At 40.0% G+C, this 25,974-nt stretch overlaps 1 protein-coding gene and 1 long non-coding RNA gene across 5 annotated transcripts in view; one reads left to right on the top strand and one right to left on the bottom strand.

Moving 5' to 3' along the window:
• CAPZA2 (capping actin protein of muscle Z-line subunit alpha 2) overlaps positions 1-15,921 on the bottom strand; it is a 31,687-nt gene extending 15,766 nt beyond the window's left edge. Inside the window, exons 1-2 of one of the 2 annotated variants that reach the window (XM_075493553.1) lie at positions 15,768-15,921; positions 90-153 (exon numbers count right to left, since the gene is read on the bottom strand). In XM_075493553.1, coding sequence (XP_075349668.1) covers positions 90-153; positions 15,768-15,806 — 103 coding nt within the window. In that variant the 5' untranslated portion in view covers positions 15,807-15,921. Of the gene's footprint in view, positions 1-89; positions 199-15,767 lie in introns of those variants that run through there. The other variant, XM_075493542.1, reaches the window with a different exon arrangement.
• On the top strand, positions 15,415-25,127 carry LOC142405699 (uncharacterized). 3 transcript variants are annotated; one of them, XR_012774274.1, is made up of 4 exons: positions 15,415-15,797; positions 16,769-16,934; positions 24,211-24,328; positions 25,057-25,127. It is a non-coding gene; the product is annotated as an uncharacterized LOC142405699 (long non-coding RNA). The 3 variants fall into 3 exon arrangements; XR_012774275.1 differs by lacking the exons at positions 24,211-24,328; positions 25,057-25,127 and adding an exon at positions 19,885-20,994 and having other exon boundaries at positions 16,769-19,175; XR_012774276.1 differs by lacking the exons at positions 24,211-24,328; positions 25,057-25,127 and adding an exon at positions 19,041-20,994.
• Positions 25,128-25,974: the final 847 nt, after the last annotated feature.

Below are 25,974 nucleotides of genomic sequence, written 5' to 3' on the forward strand. Positions count from 1 at the left end.
AAAATATAAGCTACTATCAGGAGAGTAATCAGCAATACAATTTTGGATATAGATCCTTAAATGAAAGGACAGAGCAGACAGATACTCACCATTGAACACCTCGTTGAATTCCCCAGGAGGAGCATGAATTATGAATTTTGCTGCTATACGCACCTTAAATAGAAAAACAATTATGTCGTTGTATATACTTGCATTCATTCCTATTCAAACCAGTGATGCATTGTATAACTTTAATACCCAGACATGAAATTGTACAACTCCCACTGTTTCATATATTTGTTCACATTATTTAAACTACTCTGTCTTTGTTGAAAACACAGAATATAAAGTTCCACCTCTTCAAACAGAACAGAGGAGGTTATATGTGATGGAAGCAGACACAGAAATTGAGTCACTCATGTTTTGTATTACTGGCAAAAAGAAGATTAATATAACAAATAAGATCATTAATATAGTCACAATCTATTTCAACTTTCAGTCCATGGATGCCTGGGAATCAACACACATTCCAAGACAGATAAAATCCATGATTAAGATACATTCAATCTTCAAAGCTTCTCCTCTAATTTTACCACACATCCCATTGTTCTAAACTTTCCAAAAGGCCCACAGCTAGACAGTAATCTATAGATTACATAAGCTTAAAAACATTTGCGTAGACACTAAAGCATGTAATTTCACCTGCATCTACCTGTAAGGCCTCTTAGTACCACAGTATCAGCAGATAAAGTTCAAAAAAACCACCTTGAGAACTTTAATACAAGTCCTCGAGCAATTGCCTTCAGCCACAACTTCTTGCAGACAAAACACAGCATAAGCCAGTACTTCCACTAAAAGTATGTGCACCTGCCCTGGCTTTCTCCCTCCTTCTGCTTGCACAAGCACTTGTACATCCACACAGTGAGCAAAGTTAGAAAGGTGGTTTTTTTGGTTTTTTTTTTTTTTTTTAGACCAGTTCCCTGAACTGGTTCACTGCACAGCTACAGACATATGTGCTTGCAAGAGGAACACAAAAAACACTTTTTTTGATGTGAAGCAACCCTAAAACTTTTCAACTATTACCTTACTTGTAGAATGTCACTCAGCAGACCTGCTTTCATTCATTCTTCTTTCCTCCTTAAACTGTTAAGGGGACCCATTATAAAAATAAATAAATAAATGTTGGTTTCCTAACTTAACCTGACAAAAGTTCCTATCCTTCACACTTTACAGTTATCTAAGTTCAGGAGACATTCAAAGCTCTCTTCCATCCTTGATACGATGTTGCTATTCAAATACAGGATACTACCTGAACCATAGTTCCCATTTCTAATACTTTCAGTTATATTTGTATGGGCTAAAGAGCTGGGAGATTCAGTGTCTGCACTCTCTGGGCTTCCTGTTCGAAATTAAGATGTTTGAGAAGCACGTACTCCATTAACAAATACCTAAAAATAACCAAAGAATGCTTTACATTTACACATTTGTATATATCTGAAACTACAGAACTGTCTGAGCATGCTAGAGCTCTTGAACTGACTTGTAAATAGCTTTTATAGTCAAGGGTTGCAATACAGCCAGTGCTCGGGCCCCAGGTTCTTGACAGGACCCAAGCTTCAGACAACGGTCTCCAGGAGAGATGGTTCAAGCTTACAGTGCCCTGAGAGAGTGCCTAGCTGCCTCATTAGCAGTGTTCAAACCTCAATGATATCCCAAATGACTAGCCCGGGCAGCTTTCTGCTCACTAACAGTCAGCACACAGCTGCTCAGAGCTGGCTAATGGAAATGGAAAGGCTGTCAGTTCCCAGCCTTCTAAACCGAATGCTACATTTCGGATTGCAGACAGCCTTTATCTGCTGCCTCAAATACCTAAATCAGAACTCCTCTTTCCATGTAAGCAGAAATTTGCATTATACTGAGATAAATGCCACAGGGTTTACTCTTCTCAAAGGAGACACAGAGAGGCAAGAGCATCTTCTTCTATGGTAGCTTATTAAAGCACTTGTCCAGATAAGAAGAAAGCGTGACTTGGATTGTCTCCTTTGACCCAAAGGAATGTAAACTCATCTGCATTAGCCAGAGATTACCCCAACCACCTGTCTGTACACTCTTCCTAAGTGAGGACATACTCCATACCTCTCCTGCTGAAGTCGGGGCACTCTGTACACAGCATACACAGCTCAATGCTCTGTATGCTCCAAAGCAATCTAAAGGACGTGAAATATAGCTAACCTACAGTACTATTAAAGCACTAATGAAGGAGAAGGGCAAGACAGGCTCCAAGGCTCTATTACCAGGACATTTTATCAAATGACCAGTTAACAGAGTCTGGGATCAGACTGGAATTTAGGCCTCACAGTTAAGAGCAGGTATTTAGTTGTGCTTTCAGCATGGCTGACTCCCAGCTCAAAGTTAGATGAAGGGACACCGCTTCTTGGTTCCGTCTCGACTTCAGGATGTGAACAGGACTGCTTACCCCTGCCAAGGCCAGGTTAGCTCTGGGCAAGCAGAGAAACAAGACTTGCTTAAATGAGCAAAATTAAGCAAAACCTGGGTGCCCAAACTGCACTCTGAATGACCATGTGCTTTAAACTGGTAGTATCTGTAAGGTGAGATATTAAGTCTGTACTAAAACTGGAATGATACCTCATTTTCAGCTGTTTTGGTAATGTAAAACTGGTTTTGCTTCTTTTTTTTGCTATCAGTAAGAACTATTCTTATCAGTCAGATTAGCTATACTATAAGTAACATCCATTCAGAAGTATTCAATAGTAACAGATGTTTCCTTAAGACAGACCAACCTAAACATTGCTTTTAATGAACATTTTACTAGTAAATTCAATTCCTCAATGAGAATTTTTTCAGTGTGATAATTCATCACAGATGCCACTTTTTCTAGGACAGATAAACACAATCATTCAAATTTGCAATGAACATCTCATCAAGAAGTATAAAGTACATTCATGCTTACAGAAGCAAAAAAACTTAATGTGTCTTCAGAAGATGAGTCTTTGAGCTAACACACTCTCTGTTTTGCTAACCTGCCTTTGTGAAGTCCATTTAAAACTAATCCACTTTTCTTCAGCAGTTAAACCAAATTAACTTATCTGGGGAGACGAGTATCTGAAAAAGCCCTATATCCCCAACTCATAGATACAAGAAGCCCATATAAAAGAATTAAATCCAGTAGTCTCACTTAACACATAAGAACTGAAAAGCACTTACCGCTTCTTTATTGCCACTGAGTTTTTCCAGAAATAAATGCTCTAAAGGAGGTTTCTCTGTTTTCCAAAACCAGACTGATACTGAAGGATAAGTGAATACACTTTCATGAGCCTCAATGAGATGAAGATCCCCCCCTTTTGGCAGTAAAAAGTCACTGGCTCAGCTATCACTTTAGGAAGTCCATATCAAATGTGGTGTTTATGGGCAAATAAAAAAGTTATTTAAAAATGCATATATAGCAAGAAGCACATTATTTGTAATACAAAGCAACAGGCAAAAAACTCAACTGCAATATAGTCCAGTTGAGATAGGAAGTTATTTTTGCTGAAAACAGTTTAAGAAAACACTTCAGTCAGATGCATTACAGTTGAAAGCAATGCTGGTTATTGAACACATTGAGACTTTTAAAAATTGACTAAAACTGATTTGAACAAGTCAAAACAGAAACAACGTAACATTTTAAAAGTCTAAATGACAAAACCTTTTTCACTCAAGAGAAACTGCACCTTCACACACAGTACAAGAGCCTTATACACATATCAGCAAGTAACAAAAAATTAGGTTACAGTTGAGTATTCCTTTAGAAAACTCAAAAGCCAAGACTGAGAAATCACCTGAAGTTTCTCCACTTATTACTCTAGTTACTCCCAAAACAGCACCTAAAGTTTAAGACAGTGTTTTATTGATGTAGTTTCCAAGATTAGATTTACAGCCACTGTTTTCAGTTATGTGTCTGCAGCATGGCTTGCAAGAAACTATAAACTTCAGTGTTCACTAATCCAGAACATCTGATCATCAATGGTTCACAAAAAACAGGTCTTGCAAACTGCTTTTACCACAAGCCTATGTAAGGAATTGCACATTTACTATATTCAATTCCTTGAATGCACAAAACCAATCTAAACACATTTTCATGAAACATGACTTCATGCAGGTTTGAGCATTAATTTGGACAAATTATACAGAAGCCAAGAGGAAGTTAAAAAAAAAAAGGAAAAAAAGACTTCTGAAACATTGAGAAGGGAAGCATTCCCCACTACAGGTGTTCTCTTTATCCACTTTTCACATATACACCAGTCACAGTCTCACTTAAATGTAAGTCTGATATCAGTAGGTAAGAGCTAGCAAGATTTACTTTCTCAATTCAAGTAAAGCCAAATGCTACCCATCACATCAGTTACAAACTTTTTGATTTCATAAAGTAAATGATTTCAGTTAAGGTAAAAATTCAGACTGAAGCTTAGCAAAAGAGAAAAGGACAGGTTTGTTGCATGCGATGAGCATGGATGTTAGGCATAATAATGCCTAATTCTTCATTCTGATAGAGATTAAAACAATTGGTCTATCAACAAATGCCTACACTCAGTTACTACAGTATTTGCAGTGTTCAGATTACACAAGCACAGAGGTAGCAATGTACAGAATGGTGTTAGTTACGCTAATCTGACTTGTTTTCATACTTCTGCCTTTATTTCACAATCTAATTTCTCTCAAGGTGTGCCACCCATCAGATACATAGAGGAATCCTGCTTCTCTACCTTTTCCAGTCTGCAACATTCTGAAATTGGTTTTATTTTAAAAAAGTTATATGCAGTGACTTCAAATGCCCCCAAACCACTCTTCCTGTTCCTGGCACATCGGAACTGACACTGGTTGAAAAAGCCCGACCTTCTGTGCTGTACATGCCTATATATGGTCATGAATACGTGCTCGCAGAAGTGCAGGGGCTCCTGCCACACCACGCCACCGTTAGCTTTGTTAAAATATGCTCATTCCTGATAATCAGCTAGGGTACACCTAACAATAAGAGAGACATTAAAACTTAAGTTAGCTTCCCCCCCTTCCCTTTTTCTTTTCCCCTTTTTAACTTAACTGAAATACAGCTGTATTTGCCAGGCACCCTGTCAGCTTACTCCTTCAATCAAGAGCCACACTGTGCAGGAAAAACATGCTGGTGAGCAAGATGCTGTGAAACCACATACTTGGCCCTTACTCTTTCCTACCCGTCACTTATTTCAAGTTCAGCCGTGAACTCCTTGCAGCAGGGAGACCCACCCTTCCTCTATACTCATAAAAGGTTAAAGTTTACTGCTCTGGAGCAACAAAAATGAAACAGTGAAGTACATTAAAAGCCATTTTTACCTAAAAACTGCATGCAAATCTGAAAAGAAAAAAAGAAGTGACAGAAGACCTCCACAATACATTGCCACTCAAAGACAACTTTGTTGCTAATCACAGAGAAAAAAAAAAGAGCTTCCAGCAGTTACGTTCATCAGTGATTATAGAAAGCGTTATAGCAGGAGCAAGGCATTGTATATCATGCATTTATATTCTGGATTCCGGAAAGCACCCTTGCTTTCTTACAAAACAAACCAAATCTCCCACTCACAGGAACCTATGTTTGGCAAAAAAAGTAGATGAGACATCACATTTAGGAGAAGGGAGCTCTTCGGTTCTGCTCTAGGAACAGTAAGAGTCCAGAGAGCCCTATTCCTGGTGTCACGCCTTCTGCCACAGTTCTTGCTGGTTCAGGAAACCTTTCTGCAGGCAACTAAGCAACCAGCTTTGTCTTGACCCACTGAACTCTATTTACAGGTAGCTACAGGGTTTTCTCACAATTACCCTGTAGTTACAGAAATATTAACACAGTTAAGCTGATTCAAACTAGACAAGAAGTGTTCCAATTCTCTGAAGACCCTGTAATTCACACTCACAATAACATGCAAGTCATTCAGGGATCCTGCTTGTACTACCTGGAGTGATACTGGACAAAAGGCTTGTCTAGTTTTATTGAGTTCCGAGTTTGATTCAAACTCGTGTTTTGAGTTCAGCTGAGCCGTTATTTTTCAATATCCAGCTTTACTTTCTAATGAACAACAAAACTGCTCTGACATCTTCTACCAGTCAAAATTAATTTTGCATTGACACATGTAGCACCTCAGGGAACACAGTCTAAGCTTCAATCATTTGCAAGATACAATGCTTGATGATCTGTCAGTACTGCAAGCATCAACATAGTTTTTGAGTTTGCAAACCCTTCAATGTTTAAAAAAAAAAAACCGTAACTGGCTTCTCCTTTGGACAGGTAGATACTTGGTATTACTGGCTCCAATTGCTCATTCAATTCTTAGGTTAGATACTTCCCAGGATGTTACACCAGCAATTACAATACGTTTTTTAAAATAAAAAAATAGAGCTGGGGGTGTTTCATAAGTGGCATAAACTGATCTAATATCATGTTGCTGCTGCCACCAAAAGGATTAATCTCCCTGCCTCCTCCCAAGTAAGCCCCATGATCCATTTTTACAAACTCCTTCGTATCACCAGTGCCCATCTGTTTATGTGAGCATCCAGAGAAGAAAATTGATCCAGCTAAGGAATAGCTTTAGAAGGTGGCAAGAACATAGTAACCAATTCACTTATCAAGAGAGCTTTAAACGATTACTGCTTCTTGCTGCTAACAGTTTAGTGAGGTGAATAAGCCTTCAAAGGGCCAGACAAGCACTAAGAATGTATATGAGAGAAAGGGATTACCCCATGTCAGCAACAAACTGTCTTCTCAGCATTTCATGAAACCTCACCCATACCCATGGGTATAATTTCAAATAATGAAGAAGCATCCCAAATCATGCAGCATCTCACACAAACATGGAGCAAAGACAGTGACTCTGGTAGAGAGGGAATGAATATAAAAAGTAGTGTTGCAACTGCTTTCCTACCAAGCTCAACTAAAAAATGCACTGTAGTATTTAATTCACTTCTGCTTCTGGGAGAGCTGAGGAAGAAAACACTGCAAAAATGTGGTTCTATGGCACAGGAAAGGAGGGGCACATTCCATGCCTATGGCTTTGACTGAACAGACATTTCCTTCACAGCAACGCCTGAAACTGCATTGCATCTGTAGAACATGTGTTTTCCTCAATTATTTTTAATATACAAGCACTTTAGAGTATGTAACAGTAGCAGCACTTAGCAGTGGTACAAAAAGTAAATCTTACACAGTGTGAGGTATTCTAGCTGCATCTTTTCTACCTGAAGAATTGACTTGGATAATGAGATTTCTTTTCACAAAAATAACCATTTTGAAAGGTGCTGATTGTTTCAGTGTAGGGCCTTTCTGCAGCAGTGTATCTAAATATTATAAAAGTCTCCATCTTAAAATCACTTTACAGACCACATCATATTAAGATGAAGGATTAAAAAAACCAAACCCAAAATAGGACTTCTGAAAGTCATTGTATCGGGTACAGACAGCAAAGAGGAATATGAAATCAAGGTATGTTACTTGGGTAATACACAGGTCTAACTAGAAAAAAAATTAGAGATGATAAATCTCCCCCATGTCATTTTGCAGTTATTTTTATTACCCCTGACTATATCTAACTGGACACCTTTTTATGTCATGCACTTCCCATATTTTAATTCAGAAACATATTAAAAGAACTGTACTTGTCTCAAATTAGTGAAACATGTATGTTTTGTTTGTAGATGTTAAAGGATCAAGACCAACCTGAAACTTTAGTTTCAGCTATCACCACCAATTACTAAAAACTCCGAATTGAAAAAATTTGCTTGTAATATAATACAGACAGTAGAATACATTATATTATTTTTCCCCATATCTGTATTTCTCTGAAAGTCTGTGTCTTCTCAGTGGTTGGCTGGAAAACAAGTAAGCCGAGAAAACCACATACATGCAAAAGTGATTCTAAAATTATTGATAGCAGTACATCTCCCAAATTTGTCCTACAAAACATTCTTCTTGCAGTGTCTTTACTGTACATGAAAGCTCATAATATGAGCAATGGGGGGGGGGGGGGGAGAGAAAAAGATTAAGACCATCTCAGGTTCACAACTTAAACAAAAGTTGCTTTCAGTAACTTCCAAAGGACTGCGAACAAAAGCAAAGAAAAAAAAGAAAAAAAAAAGAAAAAAAAAAGAAAAAAAAAAGAAAAAAAAAAGAAAAAAAAAAGAAAAAAAAAGAACATAAAAAGGATGAATAGGAGCTGTGACAGTAAAGTAGCATTAAGTTCCAGTCTCAGGAGACTATACATTGGGTGCTTTAAAATATCAGTATCTCAAACTGTTTCATTCTTTGATACTTCCTATTTCATTGTAGGGTCAAGCCCCAACATAGGTAACCAACCCAAGAAACAAAATATTGCTTTGGGAAGCATGTTAGAGGCTAGCACCCCCTTTGCTAAATAGAAATCTCATGTGATTTGATAAAGGTCTAACTCAGTCATTAGTCTGATGTAAATTTATGAGGAAACCTTATCCATAAAACCTTTAGAAGCTGAGCAATTGCATACTTTGCTTATGATCAGACAGACAACAAGCATTAAAAAAAAAAAATCTCAGAATTTCCTTGCAAAAGTCATTCACTGAAAACTGGAAGAGTAGTAAAATTTTACATTTAGTGAAAAGCAAAAGCATTAACTTTTGTTTGAAAAGCAAAAAGTATAAGAAATGGATAACTAAGACTTCACAAAGAAAGAACCCGATAGCATCATCTCCCACATACAGAACCAAGATGGTCTGTCAGCCCAACACACATGCTCCTCAGTTGCAGCAAGACCTCTCATTGTCAGCAGTCTTTAGAGTGGTATCTACTACAACCTAAAAAGCACTTGGTTCACATTTGCAAAGCATTCTTCCACCACAAAGCCTAAATTTTTAAAGTGATCCTTCCTACTACTCCAAGTTCATTATTTATAATTAAATACTCCAAGGACATCAAGCCTGGATTCAATAGCAGTGGGGAGAGAAAAGGAACAAGATCAGAGCTTGCTCTACAAAAAATGCCTTTATTAAAGTCATAGAATAAGGTGCCACCTTAACTCTACGCTACACCCCATCCTCCCAGCCCCCAATTCCAGTGTATTAAAATTCTCTCTCAAAGTTACCTATTGGTTTGAAAGTTTTAATGCCTTCTGTCAAGTTAAGTATTTGAAATATTTTACATTTCAGAAGCTTTTTACTCAAGGATTAAAAAAAAAAAGTAATTTCCATACGCTGAAAATCTGCTTTCATTTCTGCATGAGCACTTCAAACTCCTTTACACCTTGCTTTCAGAAACTGGAGGTGAATGTTACACAGCGCTGCCTGAGAAAAATACAGGTTCGCTAAATAATGTGGCTAGAATCCTTATACTATTCTTCTTTGGCTGCCAAAATTGTAATCAACCAAAGACGGTATTTCACAGCAGAACGGTAGGCTTACGATTGCATTGGTGGGCAATAGAATGTTATCTGTTATATCACAAATTATTGCTTCCAGTTTCATTACTGGATTTGCCAATAATTTGTTCTATTACTCTTCTCTATTTTTGGTTCAATTTGTTTCTCTCATTTACTTAAACTATGAGGTTTCCTTTGTAGCAAGCTTCCACAAGAGTTCTGCGAGCACAAAGGCAACAAGAATAGGGCTTTTGATGGTTCTGAGGTGCCACTGTATTATAAATACTCCATGACATAGCAGAAGTCACAATGCACAAAAAGCATCTAATTTCTTCAAAATACTAGTAACAGAAGAATATATGAACTGCAGTTTTAGAGATCACTGATCTTATATTTAGAATAACAGATTTCATTTGTATTTCTCTTCAAGCTTCAAATAATTATTTTTAACTTGTCAAAAATGCAGACAATTTTGCTTTGCATGATAACTTTCTATGAAGGTGCACAGTAAAAAGATAAGCAGCATCAGACACAAGTTGCAACAATTAAATATTAGGAAAAGTTTCTGAGCATGGGTGTAGTCAAACATTGCAACATGTCACCCAGAGAGCCTGTGTGGTCTCCAGCCTTGGAGATATCCAAAACTCAAAGTGCAAGTCCCTAAGCAACCTGACCTAAGTTGGCCAGCTTGGACCAAGTGGCATTTGGGTTACCTCCAGAAGTTTGTTTCAGCCTGTATGACTCTACAAAGAAATAAAGTTAATTTGCAGTTATACATACAGTATATGATCATTTTTTTCCAGACAGCGTTGAACACTTCTGTAATTTCCCAGCACACAAAGTGATTAAAGCTTCTGTTCTGCCCTTCAATCTCAAGCATGTTGATGCATTTAAAAAAAAAATTAATTCCTAACTCAAGTAAACACACTATGATATGTCAGGATGTACATAAAAATCTTAATCTTGGGAGGACTGCTATATTCAGAATTACGTGTCAGTCTGAGAAGCACTCCCAACTTCCTCATTCTTATTAAAGAATTTCCTCAAAATGTTATCAAAATGTAACCATTGAGTTTCACCTCACCTTTGTAAAAATAATTCCTTCCATGCAACTTCTGTTACATTTCACTTGTGGAAAAATGTTAACTTTCACAGCTTTGATAATGTAATAAATTAAACAGAAGATAGGCTTAAACAGTAACTGAGTTATTTAACATTTAAGTATTAAAGGTTTTTCAACCTGTCATCGGAACCTGCTACAGCATTTCCAGTTCCATTCAGAATTTAAATATAAACAAGAACCAGAGAGCTGACAAGGTCCTCCTGCTAGACATGTTAGTAAAGCTGCACCTTTAAGTAGAAAACAAAGCGTACACTGATGGACTACAAAGAAAAAACATTAAGGACACTTGCAAAACTTTACCTTAAGTTTACCTTATATATTACAGTGCAATTATACCCAGAAAAGGCTATTCAAATCCTGCTTCTACTTCAACACATTCTGCTTCTAATCATCTATGGTCTCCAAGTCTCACTCAGGGCAATTCTGAAAGTCAAAATTGAAGATCCTTCCAAAATGAATGATGTAGAGCACATATATTGCTTTAATACATGTGAAGACTTCTAAAAAGTAACAGTTTTTTGTAAAAAAATTCTGCTAATGCTTCCAAAGCAGTTTCAGTAAACAGGTTTATGTTTGCATTAAGGAAACACCTGAACTTCCCGCGTTGGTGGGCTTGTTGTACGTGCAAGTGAGATCTGCTGTCGATGTATTATGTTTTAAAGACGAAGTTACACATGAGAGAATGCATTTTACTGGCTTAGACTTTTCATCTCAAAACACTGATTAAAGAAACAAGTTTTCCTTAAGCAATCTGACAAAACTACCCTGCAGAGTTTTGATGGCGTAAGACATCCACCTTTATTACTTAGATTTGTAGGTTTTGACTCCCAATTTAAGAAGTTACAAAGTTACCCAACGCACCAGGAAATACCTGGAAGCAATGCTGGCTCATTTTCACAAATGGGACTACTTCCTCATCAGAAGAGAAGTTTTGCTCTAATTACAGCAAGCTGCCCTACTGTTAAACCCCACCTTAGTCAATATGCCTTCCTGAACAAGTGGAACTACTGAGACATAACCTTACTGAAAGAGGTGTGGTTCCTTTTTTAAAAATCATGTTTGACAATTCCCATATTTATATGCTCAGCATTTTAAGGAATGCAAGAGCTAATTTTGCATTAAAGAAATTGATGTGTTATCCTTTCCTACGAGGATTCTCCCCTTTCCTCCCTGAAGGCATCCCGATTTTCTCAGGGTTTATCTTGATATGAACACAGCTATTTAACTCCTGTGCTTTGTAGAGAACAGGATTCACGTTAAAAAAAGAAAAAAAATCTTCAGTAAACACATCCCTTCGAGTCACCAAAAATGGACTACAGAACACTAGTTTTATGATTTAAATAGTTTTAGTCTTGTTTTGCATTTGCGCTGTTGTTTGTTAATGAATATTTACATTAGTAAATGCAACTTTTACAGTAAAATCAGTACCTTCCATTAATCATTGCCTATATTCATGTAGGTAAATTGCAGCTTTTATATTCACACTAATATGCTCATTAAAAACATTTTTATATACGTTTATTAGTTTGACATAGCCACAGGTAGGAAAACAATTTCTACAGAAACTGGAATAAAATTAAACTGCAAAACATGGTTACTAGACTTTAACAAAACTACTTCAAATATGCTGGATAAATAAATAGGTATTGCATTCAAGACTTGTTAAGTGAGGATGCATTACCCATAGGAAGGGCACAGAAGTGATCACTTCCCATTGCTATCTCCCTTAAGACTTCAGGGCTTCAAGATTTCCACGTCTCACATCTCATTTTTATTTACAGACTGAAGCAAACAAACTTAGGTTTCTCCACCTACCTAAAAGCTTCTGAACTTTCAGTAACCTATGTTAATAAAGCAACTACAAAACACTGTGTCTCACAAACGCTGTTTTCAGCACTGGAAAATCCCTCGTACTGGATGCTAAAGCCAGTAACTTTCACTAGCAATGGCCCAACTTCAGATCTTTGGATGTACACAAATCTTACACACCATATTTACAAATAGTTGTCAGATTCTTTTAAAAAAGCTTTTTCAAACTTATCCTCATGCTTACTATCATCACTTTGAAAGATAAGCAAGGTTTCAAAAATCTCATGCTAAAACATGAATCTAAGGAACAAGACTGGGTTCAAAATCAAGTTACACAATCTTGCACATTGAAATCACGTTCTTTCTGGCAACTTTCTCCTTCCTTGATTTTAGAGCTTCTTTACCTGAACTGTAACTCTGTGTTTTGACACTATTCCAATTCATGCCCTTTCTGTATTCAAGTTTTAAACCTGAATTATGTTAGAGCTAAATACAGCCATCTTAAACTGACTACTAGATAGCAACAGGAAGGTATAGCTGCTACAAATTGAATTGCTTACTGCCTTTGCAACACTTAAATCTACTGACTGTACATGAAGTAAGACATGAATCAAAGACCTTTTAGAACTTGTATCACTACATCACTTGATCTCCTATTTACTTATGCTTTTACAGCATTATTAGGAGTCTGGTACAAAAAAGTTCTGTTATTGTGTTCACCTTCTTCCCTCCTTGAATTTCAGCAGTTTTGACCAGTGTTATAGTTATGTCCCTATCGAAATTACCTACAAAACTATACCACCAACATCATCTGCGTCAGCCTTCAATACTATCAGTTCCACATCATGGGAGAAAAGTATATAAAGGAGCAATGTGATTTATTCCCTGTGAAAAGGAATGTTTGCCTGTCTGCCTCTACTCCTACATTTATTTATAGTCCCAACTGGATGGGTGAGAAGGGTGTGCTTTTCAAATGCTATCCAGCTGATTTTTATTTTAGCTCAGTAAAACTGAATGTTTGAGATAACATTTTTATGGAGTTAGACAAGTTTTAACTTCAAAAATATTTGCAGTATCTTTCATAACAAGTGTCAATCAAGACATCAGAAATTAATCAAAACTGAAGAAATTCAGTTCAAGATCTCCATATGTATTAAGAATTTCCACTTCTAAATTTCATTCCTTATACAGTATTCATTTAGTGGCTCAGTAGAGGGCAAATCTGTCCACTTAAAATCACAGTAACTTACACTCCCCCAAAATATTTTACTCTAAACTGAGTATTTGCCTTCTATTTAATCCACTTAGAGTGCACAATCATCTAGATCTTAGTTTAATACCATCAGAAAATGATTAAAGCTTTTAAGCAGTACAAGTTTTTATTGTAAAACGATAGCACAACTTAAATGTATCAGAATTAAAATCTTAGGGCATCACATGATCTGCATCGATATTTGCTTCCTTTTCCAAGAGTTTGCAGTGTTACCCATCTTTGCTTTATTAGCCAATAAAATATACTGCCAGGCTTGGAAAATTCCACTCATATAGGACAATCAATTTTATATGGGACTGAAGAAGATAAAGGAATCAATTTAAATTTACAATGGAAGAGTGCTGATTCTATTCACTTATACCGAGGGAGGAAGTGTCTGTAGAAGGTCTGTACCCATTTTGGGAGAAAAGAAAAACTGGAATTAATGGATAGAAGAAAGTTCAGAACTTAACTCCATCAGTCACAAAAGTACAGGCGGTGCTTCTCAGATCATACAGAGGCAAGATAAAACTGTCATTGTATCTTTTATTATTTGACAGGACAAGAGGCAATGGGCACAAAATTAAACACAGGAGGTGCTGTCTGAGCATAAGGAAACACTTTTTTACTGCAAGGGTGATGAAGCACTGGCACATATTGCCCAGGGAGGCTGTGGAGTCTCCATCCTTGGGAGATATCCAAAAGGCTTCTGCACATAGTCCTGGGCAGCCTGCTCTAGATGACCCTGCTTGAGTGGGGGGGGTGGACAAAATGACCTCCAGAGGTCCCTTCCAAACTCACCCATTCAGTGATGCCAAGGTAATCCAAGTATTTCAAGCACACCCTCTAGGAACAATGTACTGGATTAGAGTTACTTGTATTTTCTACAAGGGGCTAAAAGAATCATGGATTACCATGCATACTTCTTGACTACATTACTACTTGTACCAACAGAGAGGTGGCATTTGAATGTGAATTAAGTAGAGGAGAGCACAGTCTTAAAGTCTCTTCGGAAAAAGATAGCAAGATGCTGGTGCTATGCATCTCTTGGCATATCAGTGCATCTCTAGTTCTGAAACGTGGTCCTGTTAACCTCAAACATGCAGAAAATCTGCCTTATTGTAACCACTTAGATGTTTTAGACATCCTTCTTCTAACTTCAAAGAAGTCTGAAACATCATTTATTGATGTCTCCCACATTTAAGTCATCTCACAGCTTCCACCGCCATGAAAACCTACATTTTTGAAGTCGGAAATGAGTAATACCGTGCATAAAGACACGAGCAGTGCACCAGCACCATGTACACAAAACACCACACCCTAGCTCTGAAACAGGCAGCTGCCATGAAGCTGGATCCAACAGAGGAAGACAAGGAGCATTGATAATTGAGGTCTTACAAGACACTCTGCTCCTCGAGAGTTTTTTCTGGAAAAATCTGTCTTAAACCTAACAAGTCTCCAACTACCATAAACAGAGATTACACGTACATCTCGTTAATACAGACTCTCTGCTCCTTGACCTTACACTTCCCCAATTGCTGTCTCCTAGTAGGAAGTAAAACAGCCTTCCTCGTCCCCACCCCCCGCTCCTCTCCCAAATCTCCCGAATCCCATCTCCTCCCGGAGCTTGCGGGGGTGAAAGGGGAGGCGATGGCCAAGGCCGGCCCCAGTCTGGGGCCAGGGCCGCGGCTCGGAGCTCCTCTTTGGGAGGGCAGAGCCGGTGCTCCGCAGCAGCCGGCTGGCACGGGCGAGAGGCCTCGGAAACGGGAAGTGGGGGTGGGGGAAGGGGCGTCTTTCCTGCCTCTCCCTACCGTCCCCCGCTCACCGTTCTCCCCGCCGCACACCGGGCGGGGGCGGCGGCACGCAGACGGCAGAGCGCCCACCGCGCCGGCGGCAGCGGGGAGCCGGCAGAGCGCCCGCCGCCTCACCGGACACCGGGCTCCGCCCCGCGCCGGGACCGCACCGTACAAGGAGCGGCGGGAGATACGCCGGGGCCGGCGCGGCGGCCGGGCCAGCCCTCCTCCCTGGCCTCCCCGCCGACCCTCCTCCCGCCCCCCTGACTGACAGGCCCGGCCGCGGGGCGACGATAAAAACGCGAACCACAGGGTAAGAGCCGAGCTCGCCCCGCGGCCTGCCGGCTCAGAGGGCCGGGGGACAAAAGGGCGGCCCGGCTCGGCCCAGCACCCCCACCCACCCCTACCTTCTCCTCGTCGGACAGCTGCTCCTCCAGGTCCGCCATCTTCCCGTCTGGCCCGGCCGCCACCGCCCCCGTCTCCTCCCTCCCAGGCAGGAAGGGCGGGGCGGGCCCCCCCCGCTCGTTGCGCGGCTCGCTGGGGAGGCGGCGTCTCTGCGCATGCGCGCGGCGGCGGGGGGGGGCGGGCGTCCCGCTGTGGCGTGGGGGAGGGGAGCGGCGGGCAGCGAGGTCGGCCGGGCTGGTGGGGAGTGGGCTCCCCGTCCGTGTCGGTGTCCGGGGGCACGGGGTGCCCCTTGGGGTGCCCCTTGTGGTGCTGGCTCGGGGGAAGCGGCGGCCTCAGCCGGTAGCTGCGTGTCGCGGCAGAGGGAGTCGGGGGGGGGGGGCAGGGCCTGCCGCACCCCTCGGGGCGTCCTCGGAATGAACAGCGGGGGTTCCCATCTCTGTTTTAATAGCAAAGTGAGTCATTTAAGTGCGGTCACTGGGGGTCTGGGCAGACAGAACTAAAAATTGCCAGGTTTCGGCCATCCCCATCCCCTTGGCAGGATGCTCAGTGCGGGTTAGTGGATGCGGGTGCTGGGGGGCGGCGGGGCTGAGTGTTTGGGGGGCGAGTGCCGAGGGTTGTCTGGAGGACCCTGCCGTGTGCTGGAAGAGGTTTTGGGAAGCTGAGTTTGATGCCAGCAACAGAGACCGAGGAAAAAGATTGTGTGAAATGATTTGTACTGTAGAAGATCGGACGTGGGAAAGGAATGTGGTCAACGGGGGGAAACAGGAAAATAAATAGATTGGAAATTTTGTACCATGAGAGTAAGGAAATGTGAAGAGTGTCTTCCAGCGGTGTAATATTGCAGGTACACAGAGGGGCATTTGAGATGAGGGCTTGCAAGGATTACCTGGAAGAAGAGATAATAGAAGTTTTGAGGAAAACTGTAATAGAGGAAGGAAAACATTTTTGTAGCTCAAACCATGTGGGTTTGAGGCCAGTGAAATTCTGTATCCTCTTCCAACAGTGACCCAGGGGCAGATGCCCAGGGAGTAGTGAGAGAACAAGGCAGTACGTGTTGGCACTTACTGGGCATGCTTCCTCGCTTCCAGCCAGCCGTGGCACAGAAGATGATCATCCTCCTCAGTGACTTTGTTCTAACGAGGATTGTTGAACTATTCTTCAAGGGTCAGGTAGACAGTGGGAAGTTTTGTTTTCTTCCAGAAGCAAAGTCAGACTGGGAAAACAGATAAGCAGAAGAAGCTGCCTTGATAATGATCTGTTCTGGCAACAGTGAGACAGTTGTAGACTCCATTCTGTAGAAGGTGAAAAACTGCAGAGGCCTAAAAAGGAAACCAAAAGAGGAGTCAGATGACCTTTTTGAGAAATCCTTCCATTTCCTTCATCAAAAGTAGAAAGAACATGGGAAATACTGGTGTTAGCCAAGTAGAGTGTTTGGGTTTGTGGAACACTGGGATAAAGTCTGAATAAAATTGGGTGTCTGTAGGCTTCATCTCATTAATATGGGTGCCTGTTTCCTGGATGATACAAGAGCAAGGGCAGCTGAGAGAACAAAATCCTCGTTCCACATTCTAAAAAAGGACAACCCTAAAGCATTATGAAGTAAATCCAAATGCTACATTGTTTGTAAGGGGTACATCTTTCAGTTTACTGCATATTAATGTTGGGAAACTCAAATATGTAATACAATTTGGAGCTTGAGAAAGACTATATGATTAGTATAATGAAGTTAGTGGGTAGAGTCTTGTATGATGTTGAAATTGATGGTTAGACCTTGTTCTTCAGGATGGAAAAGGTAGGAAGGCTGGTGTATTGTGCCAGAGTGGCCATTAGCTGTTTCAAAGTCAGAGAAGTTTCAGAAGAATAAGAACTTAATTACTTATAAATTAAAGTTCTAATTCATTCAGTGAAATATGGTCTGCCATGGACCACCTGATCATGCTAGAGAATAAGTTGAACTTCTTAACGGTCTGTTCCTAATGTGTGGGAAGAATAAAGTTTTTATCATTACTTCAAACTGAAGGAAGAATGGTGGAGGAATTATGGGTCCAGTGATAACTCTTTGGTAACATTTAAAAAATACATTTTCTTAATGTCCAGTACAGTGTACTTCACCCCAGTTATGATGGACAAGGGAAAGCTGATCATTGACTGGAAAATCACAGGTGTCAAAATACATCTAAGTTGGTCATGGTTAGTGGTATGAATGTAGCCAGCTTCTAGCCAAAGGATCTTTTTATGCTATAGAGTTCATCCACATCTGTCTGTCTTGCATGAGTATTTGTACACAATGATTAATGCTGTCACATGCAGTATAGCAAAATATTGCCAATATCTGTAGAATTTTTAAAGCCTGTCGTTCTAGCTGCTCTAACAGGACTGTTGCATAGAAATGAAGGAAAGTGATATTGTACCAGAAGTTGTTACAGTCAAATGGATACGTGGAAATTACAATGGCACCAAAAATCAATGTATGAACAAAGGATGAAAATGGAAAAAAAAGTCAAAACAATGAATGTAAAAGTTGGACAACGTGACCGATTCAGGAAAGCTGAAGAGAGATTTAAAATACCTGTAGCCATGGAGGATAGAGATAATGGACAGTAGTTCACTATGTCAGGAATAAAATGAAGGACAACCAAACCTAATGTTTGGTAAGGCCATTGCGAGATGCAGAGTGGTGAAGTGTAGAGCAGAAAAGGTACAGCTAAAGGATGTTTGGTTTTGGAACGTCTCACATACATTATTTGGACTCAATAATAAAAGGTAATGGTCTGTAGGAGGGGAAGGCATTGTGCAACATTCCGTTTCACACAATGGGACTTCGTAACTTCCACCCAGGAGTCTTAAGAGTAACTAGCTGAGGAGGTCTGTGAAATGCTTCTGTTAATTTTTAACACACCTTGGGATTTGCCAGCTAGGGGATGTTGCCAAGGATGTTGCTTTATTTAAAATGTATTAAGAGGATAGGTCAAAAATGTAGATCTTACCAGATAAACGTGAACAGTTTTCTCATAAGTTAATATATCTATGTGTTGGATGTACCATGTTTACACCAGGTTTTTTCTTGAAGTTTGCTGAAATTAGCATGATGAAGTGGATGATTCAGAGGAGGACTGTGTAGTCATCATAAATACGAAGGGGAACCTTCTGCATAGTACCCTGGCAGGTGCTTTACTGTGACCTTGGGACTTAATGGGAAATGAATAATCATGCAGAAATAAGTACCGTTCTTGCTTTGTGACTCAGTGTTTTGGAGTGCTTGTGTGTCTTTTCAGGAAGAATACAGAAATTTCAGAGGAAATTTAAAGGAGGACTAAAAATAATCCTGAAGATGCAGAACAAATTTCAGGATGTGAGGCTTAAGGATGTCAAGATTAAGAAGTGACTTAGGATATGGCAGTGATACCTGAGTTAGTTTGGAATTTATATGCATCTTATCTGAAGTCTTACATCTTTACTTGGTGTTTTAAATTGAATACAGCCAATTTCCAGCCAGTAAGTCTTCTCATGCTATAAAATTCATCCACATTAGCGATCTTTTTCATGTGCCAATGTCTCTACACATTGATCAAAGGTTAATTTGCACTACAATCACATACAGAACAGCAAAACATCCTATTTCTAACTAGCTAGCTCATGTCTTAGTAGGTGTCTCGTCCCACTACGTGAAGCTCACTGTGGGCAAGCAGATCTGTCTGATGAGCAGTGTGTGGTTTACTGATGCAATGAGAGAAAAACAAATGAATTAAAAAAAAAAAGAAAGCATTGAGTTCTACTTAATCTAATGGGACACAATAGAGCTACTAATCAAGTACCTGGTTATTTTTCTCTACTGCTTCTGTCATTTCTTTCTGTATTGACTGTAGGGCCAGACCCCTGGCCATTGAGTAGCATTGGGAGGAAGGGCATAGCAATCTTTCTTGCAAGGTCTCCTTGCAGGGCTGTAAAAATGGCTTGAAGTGCAGTTTCTGTGCTAAAGCCATTCTGAAGACTGGTGAGGAGGCAATGGGACATATGGGTTGGCACAGCACACTTCCTCTGTCCTTCTGCTCTGGCCCCAAAGATTGAGATAAACAATGCAGAAAAAAATAAATTACATTTTCATTATTCTTATTCAAGACAGGTGATTGACATTTGACCTATTGCATCTGTTCAGAGGACAGATTGATGAGAGGTGTATTTGGTGCCTGCTTGTTTAACCTGGAGGCTGTACTACGCACTGTTTCCTAGGACAAAGGTGGACTCTGGCCAAGCTCTGAGCCCTGCTCAGATGGTGATCCTGGCAGGGGGACAGGAGGAGTGCCCAGAAAGGTGTGCCGGGCTGTGTCCCTGCTGCCTGCTCCGTTCTCTGGGAAGCGTCTGCCTGCATCCTGATACCTGTTGGTATAAATCCTCACGTTCCTGTGGGTTGGTGGGAGGCATACTCCAGTTCCTGAGATTCCCAAATACATATCAGATCTTAGGGCCTTGGGAATTGCCTGCCAATTTGCGTCCGTATTTTGGGGGAGTGGTGTTTGCAAACCTCACAATTTGCTCTTTGTACCTTATAGAACCTTAGCAGCGAAAGCAAATAGGTTTGTTCTTGAGAAGTTGAATGTTGAATCCTTACAATAGTGTTGGAAAGAAAGCTGTGACAGGAAGAAAACTGTAATAAAGTGCTACTGTAGAGCAAACCTGAGACTGAGCTTCATTCTTAGATAACACTTAGGATCTTGTAGGCCACAACAGGCATTCAAGTGAATGACTCGGTAGCCCTGCACCTACTGTGGAGGTCCCATTTAGCGTTATAGAACAGCCCATGTTGGAAGGGACCCTGAAAGATCATCTGGTCCAACCTTTCGCAGGAAGGGGAGAATAGGTGAGATTATCTAGCGCCCTGTCCAATTGCATCTTGAAAACCTCCAGTGATGGGGACTCTATCACTTTCCTGGGAAGGTTGTTCCACTTAATGATTGTTCTCACTGTAAAAAATGTCTGTCTTTTTATATAAAAAGATTTTTGTTGGTAGCTTAGAATTTACTGTCCTGTGGTTTCTTTGCTCATCAAGTCCACGGCCTTGCTTACTGTGGCATTTTTAAGATTGTGACAACATTCTTTATGCTTCACCACCATAATGTTTTTACAAGTTTTATTAATTTTGCATCATATTCTATGCTTTTCATGGAGACTATGCATATCATAATTATTTAGATTACAAACTCAGTATCTAGAGTGGATTTTTTTGGTCAGTTTTAGGGGCCTTTATTACCACATTTACCCTAGAAGCTCTTTTTAGGCTCCTCTTAGGATTGCATTCAGATCTTATCCAGGCTTGCTCTGTGACTTCCTACTCTCTTTCTATTCTTGGGAGTTTTCTCAGCTTCTTTCTCCACCCCATCCCCTCCAAGAATAGTCAGCTATATATCTTGCCTTATGTAATTCAAATTCAAAGTCTGGCATTTGCCTTTCTTTTGACATGTACCTCTGTTTTAGGAAGTAGATACCCATGTTGTTTCTTAGATTTATTTTAAAATGCAGGCCAGTATTTTACTTGACTGGTTACAAGATTTAGTTCTCCCATAAATTGAGGTGCTTCAAAGCAGATATACTATTTCAAGAACTAAGAGTAGGGTTATTTATTTGTGATACAGAATTTTTATTCAGGGATGGGAATGCACAAAAGTAGGGTGAAAAAGAGCGAGTGTTGAGCATTCTAAAGGAAGGAAATAAACCTGTCTTGTTGGCTGCTACTCCTGCTCCAGCAGAGATAGGGAGGTTGCAGGTCTTTGAAGGCAATGGGCAATAGTGAAGCAGCATCTGCAAAGAGCTGAAGGCAACAAGAAGATGATAAGGATGAAGTGCTGCATACTGAAACATCTACTTTTGGTTCTACTCAGTCCTAAGCTATCTTTCGGAAGGAGCAATGCTTATATAATCCAAATGATGTACAGATTTTCAGAGGTTTCTGATCTACTGATTCTGAAGCCTGTAGTCTTCATACATGGGGTATGTGTCAGTGGGTTTTTCCTAACGTGTTTGTTATCTTTGCTATCTTAGTATGTTAACTATTTAAAAGCCTTAGCTTTTAAAATGTTGCCTCTACCTGCCAACTTCTTTTCATCACCTGCCCTTTGACTTCTTGAGTGTATTGTTTGATAAAGTTGCCAGACTTGCAAAAGCGCTTCATCCAAAATTCTCTGATGAAAGAATCCTGATTTCCTTCTGAAATGTAAAATGTAGTACTGTCAAGCAAGGAAGATTAGTAACTGCTTATAAAACATCTTTCATTACAGAATATCTTCTCTCAATGCTAATTTATTTAATTCTGATGCAATGTAAGGAGCAACAGTGTAGTAAAAGTGCATTCTAAAAGTATTCTTGAAGTTAGCAGTGCATGATGGATTGCCAGTACTGAGCAATTTTAGGGGTTTAAATTACAGCACTGGAGTTTTCAGGAAAAATAGGACAACTAGAAAAGTTTTCTCTAGCATTGTTTACAGTGTCTGTGGAAAAGTTGCTAACTTAAACATTAGTCTGTGCTACAGTGATAAATATTTTATTAATAAATTATATCATAGCCCTGTGCTGTGACAGTGCTTTGGAAAGAAGAGTATTAGCACGTCTATTTTACAGCCTGTTTTTCAAAGATAAATAAATTAGCTATAGGCAGGTAAACCTAGACGGTTTCCAGGAGAACATTTATGAATTGCAAAGGGTTCAAAGAATAATCGGGGACTGGAAAATGTGGGCAATCCAATCTGGTTAGTTTATCAGCAAAAAGCTTAAAGGTTTGTGAGTACTTATTGGGAGATCAGAAAGTTCTTAATAGGATGTTTTGATGTATTAGGATATTACAGGATTCATGGCCAGAAGTTAAAACAGGACAAATTCAGGCTAAAAATAAACTCAGTATTAATAAAAAAATGTAGTATTAATTGTCAGAGTAGTTGACTACTGGAACAATTTAACCAAGGCAACACTGCCACTAGCAATTTTAGAGTAAAGATTGACCATTTTTCTAAAAAATATATTCAGTTCAGCAAGGATTTAAGGAGTCTTGTGGCCTGTGTTGCAGAAGAAGGTAGCAAGGAAGATCCTGAAGCAATCCTCTCTGACACTGTATGGCATGATTCTCTGAGCCTTTTTCCCGTTCAGCAACTGATGGAGAGAAACTCAAGTGAGAATGGAAGTGGCTCCATGGAAGAGCCAAAGAAGAGAGAGTATAGATGGAGGGTAATGAACTGGATCCAGCAAGGATGGAGTACAGAAGGGGATCTGGCTCTTAAAAGGGAGCGAAGAAAAAGTACCGGGGAAATTACTGAGGTTGGAGTGGGTATTAATGAAACAGGGAAGACCAGGGTCAAATAGGAGGTCTGTAAAAAGGTTTAGTAGAGGATTTGAAATGGGATTATTTGGGGAGTATTTTTGATCCTTAACTTATAAACACCTGAGTCTGAGCTGGTGACCCTCAGCTCCCATTACATCAACAGCGAGAAATAAGCACTCCAAGGGTGAGATTCATCTGACCTAGTTAAGACATCTGTCTTAGGACAAGATTATTGGCTGTAATGAGGTGGCTAGTTCAGACCCAGCTGTCTAAATATTAGGTGCCTGTGTTATGACAGCCAAATCCCCTTTCAGTGCTAGAAGATCAAAGGGCAAGAAGGTGATGGACCAAGGAAGGGGGACAAGGGCTAAGGGAAAACCACAAAGGGCAGCTGAAGTTACAAGGCTAAGGGAAGGGAGAAAGGACTACACTTGTAATTCGGCATTGCTCTCTGCTCCTCAGGGAGGTAAATCACACACTTACCACAAAGGACTTTGTACCAAGAGGGCTGCATTTCTGTACTGCCTTTATTGCAGCTCCTACTCGCACATCAGGAATGCTGTCTCAGTAGCTATTGATAATACAGAGATAGAGCAGGAGTAGGATTAACAAAGGGAGGGGACAGGCTGGGGATTAGGAAGTGGGGGAGAATCGAAGTGTAAGGGTTCTGCACCCCATAATGGCTGAAGAGGGCCTTTAAGATAACTGTGTGCCTTACAATAGCTCTGAGACTTCTCCAACCTGAAGCAGTCTAGCTCTCCTTTGGTGTGCATCGTTTGTTTGCCTCTGCTCTGTACCAGGATAGGTTGGGAAGAGAAGGGAGGACCAGGAGAAAGCGGCAGTGGTGCTAGGAGAAAGCAAATGAAACCGAGGAAAGCAAAAGAGCTGGAGTACTGCTCTCCCCAGCCATTAACTTGTTACAGGAATAGAGCATTAAGTCACAGGAATAGAGCAGCCACCTGTTTCTGAAAAGCTCCATGAGAAAACACAAAAATTCCTTTCCTTCCCTCTCACTGAGCCTGGTTCCTGTTTATATTTTTAGTTATTCCTTTCTGAAAAAGGAAAGTGTAGTCTTCTAACTGGATTTATTTACTTTCATTTTAAAGGAGACATTGTTTGGCAATTTTCTTTTTCAACAGGAAATGGCAAATGTGCTGATTTGTTTAATTAAGTTGAGATTCACTGGAGAAGTCCAAATTCCTCTTTCTTTTACTTTCTGTAGACTGCATGTCTTATGAAGATAAAATCTCAATAAAGGTAAACCATGCAAGCAGATGTGACTGAAGGGCTGAGAATTTCTATGCCTCTGTAGAGAAAAATGCCTCAGGGACAGGGTAATTAATGCTGCTTAACAGTGGTGTGGGTCCTTAATTTTTGGTCTTGTGTCACATATTAGAATAAATAGTAGGAGGAGGAGTTAGGATTTTGAAGTAAAGCAATGTAATTTTATTTTTGATTGTTTGGCCCCCAAATGATGCACAAAATTAGTACTTGAGTACACTTGGGTACTCAAGTGTACAGTGTACTTGAGTACACTACACTTCTGACCTCAGTAAAAGTCCTGAATGCTAAATACTTGTGAAAATTAGGACACTGTCTGAATGTTGATGTGGGAACATAACTTCAGTCATCTACTTTTGAAACAGTTGCCATGCTGTGTATTGATAAAATTGCATTAATCTGTTAAAAGAGGTTTTTTGGGCTTTTTTATTCTGCACCGTTTAATGGAAGACTGGCACAGATGGTGGTACAATTTGCCTATAGCAGTCATGTAAACCCTGTCCTGCAGAACTCATCTGTGGCCTTAGAGCCCAAGGTCTGCTTCCTTGGGAGATCTGTCATTTCTTATCTCTGCACAGGGATGCAGTGAAACCTCCTTAGGTGTAAAAGAAACTGAGGAATTTATCTTACCATTCTCCTTTAGCAAAAGTAGTACTATATATGACTGTAATAACTGCATTCTTCTCAATTTTCTGGTGCTCTAGAAATTAGTAGGTCTCTGTCTGACTACAAGAGAGCCAGGATTTCACCCACCTGGATTCTGAAGTTGATAATGGGCTTTTTCAGGTAAGATTAAATGATCAGGAATCAAGGGAGGAGGTTACAGACAGATGGGCAGTGTGTCTGTGGGAGAGAATGCCAAGTTTTACATGTCTATACATTGTCTCAAGATAGCATTTATCTTGTTTGACTTAAACCCATTTTCTTATTTTGAGGCCTCAATTTCACACTTAATTGGGTTATTTAATGGTACAGAGGTCTGTTGCAAAGAGCAAAATTGATATCAGAAGCATAACAAAGCTCAATACAGGAATTATCCATTGTTGTATTTCATGCTTGTTTTGCACTCAGCTGTGATCAGCTTCATAGGCTTCATATTGACATCCCTTTATTCAATGGTTTACAAGGAAGAATACCCACCCCCTCCCCCAAGCATTTCCACTATTGATTATCTCTGTGGGAATGGGATTTTGATTAGGTTAATAATTCTGTCTATTCCTGAGGAGTTTGTAAGAAGGGAAAAAAAAGACTTCTTTTGTTGCAGTAAATTGGGATATAGGGATAGTTGGTCAAATTCTCCCTCAAAAGGCATGAAAGACAACTGACAAAAGTCTAATGCAAAGCCAGAGGAAATACATCCCACCATAATGCCCCTCAAGAAGTAATCTTTTGGTTAAGAAGAACAACTCAGAAAAAAAGTAACACAAAAATTAAAGGTCAGATTATACTACTTTCATTTCTCTGTATTCAAGAAATACACAGAGGAGGAAAACATTACGCTTACTCTGAAAAAAATGCTACCATTTTCCTCTTTGTGGCCCTTTAGCAAGCATTTTGTGAGAACTAAGTGGGAGTGGAAAATATTGAAACCAGAACTGTATTTTGGTAGTAATTAATAACTC

Source organism: Mycteria americana, chromosome 1 (genome assembly GCF_035582795.1).
Source record: "Mycteria americana isolate JAX WOST 10 ecotype Jacksonville Zoo and Gardens chromosome 1, USCA_MyAme_1.0, whole genome shotgun sequence".
Classification (NCBI taxonomy): Eukaryota; Metazoa; Chordata; class Aves; order Ciconiiformes; family Ciconiidae; genus Mycteria; species Mycteria americana.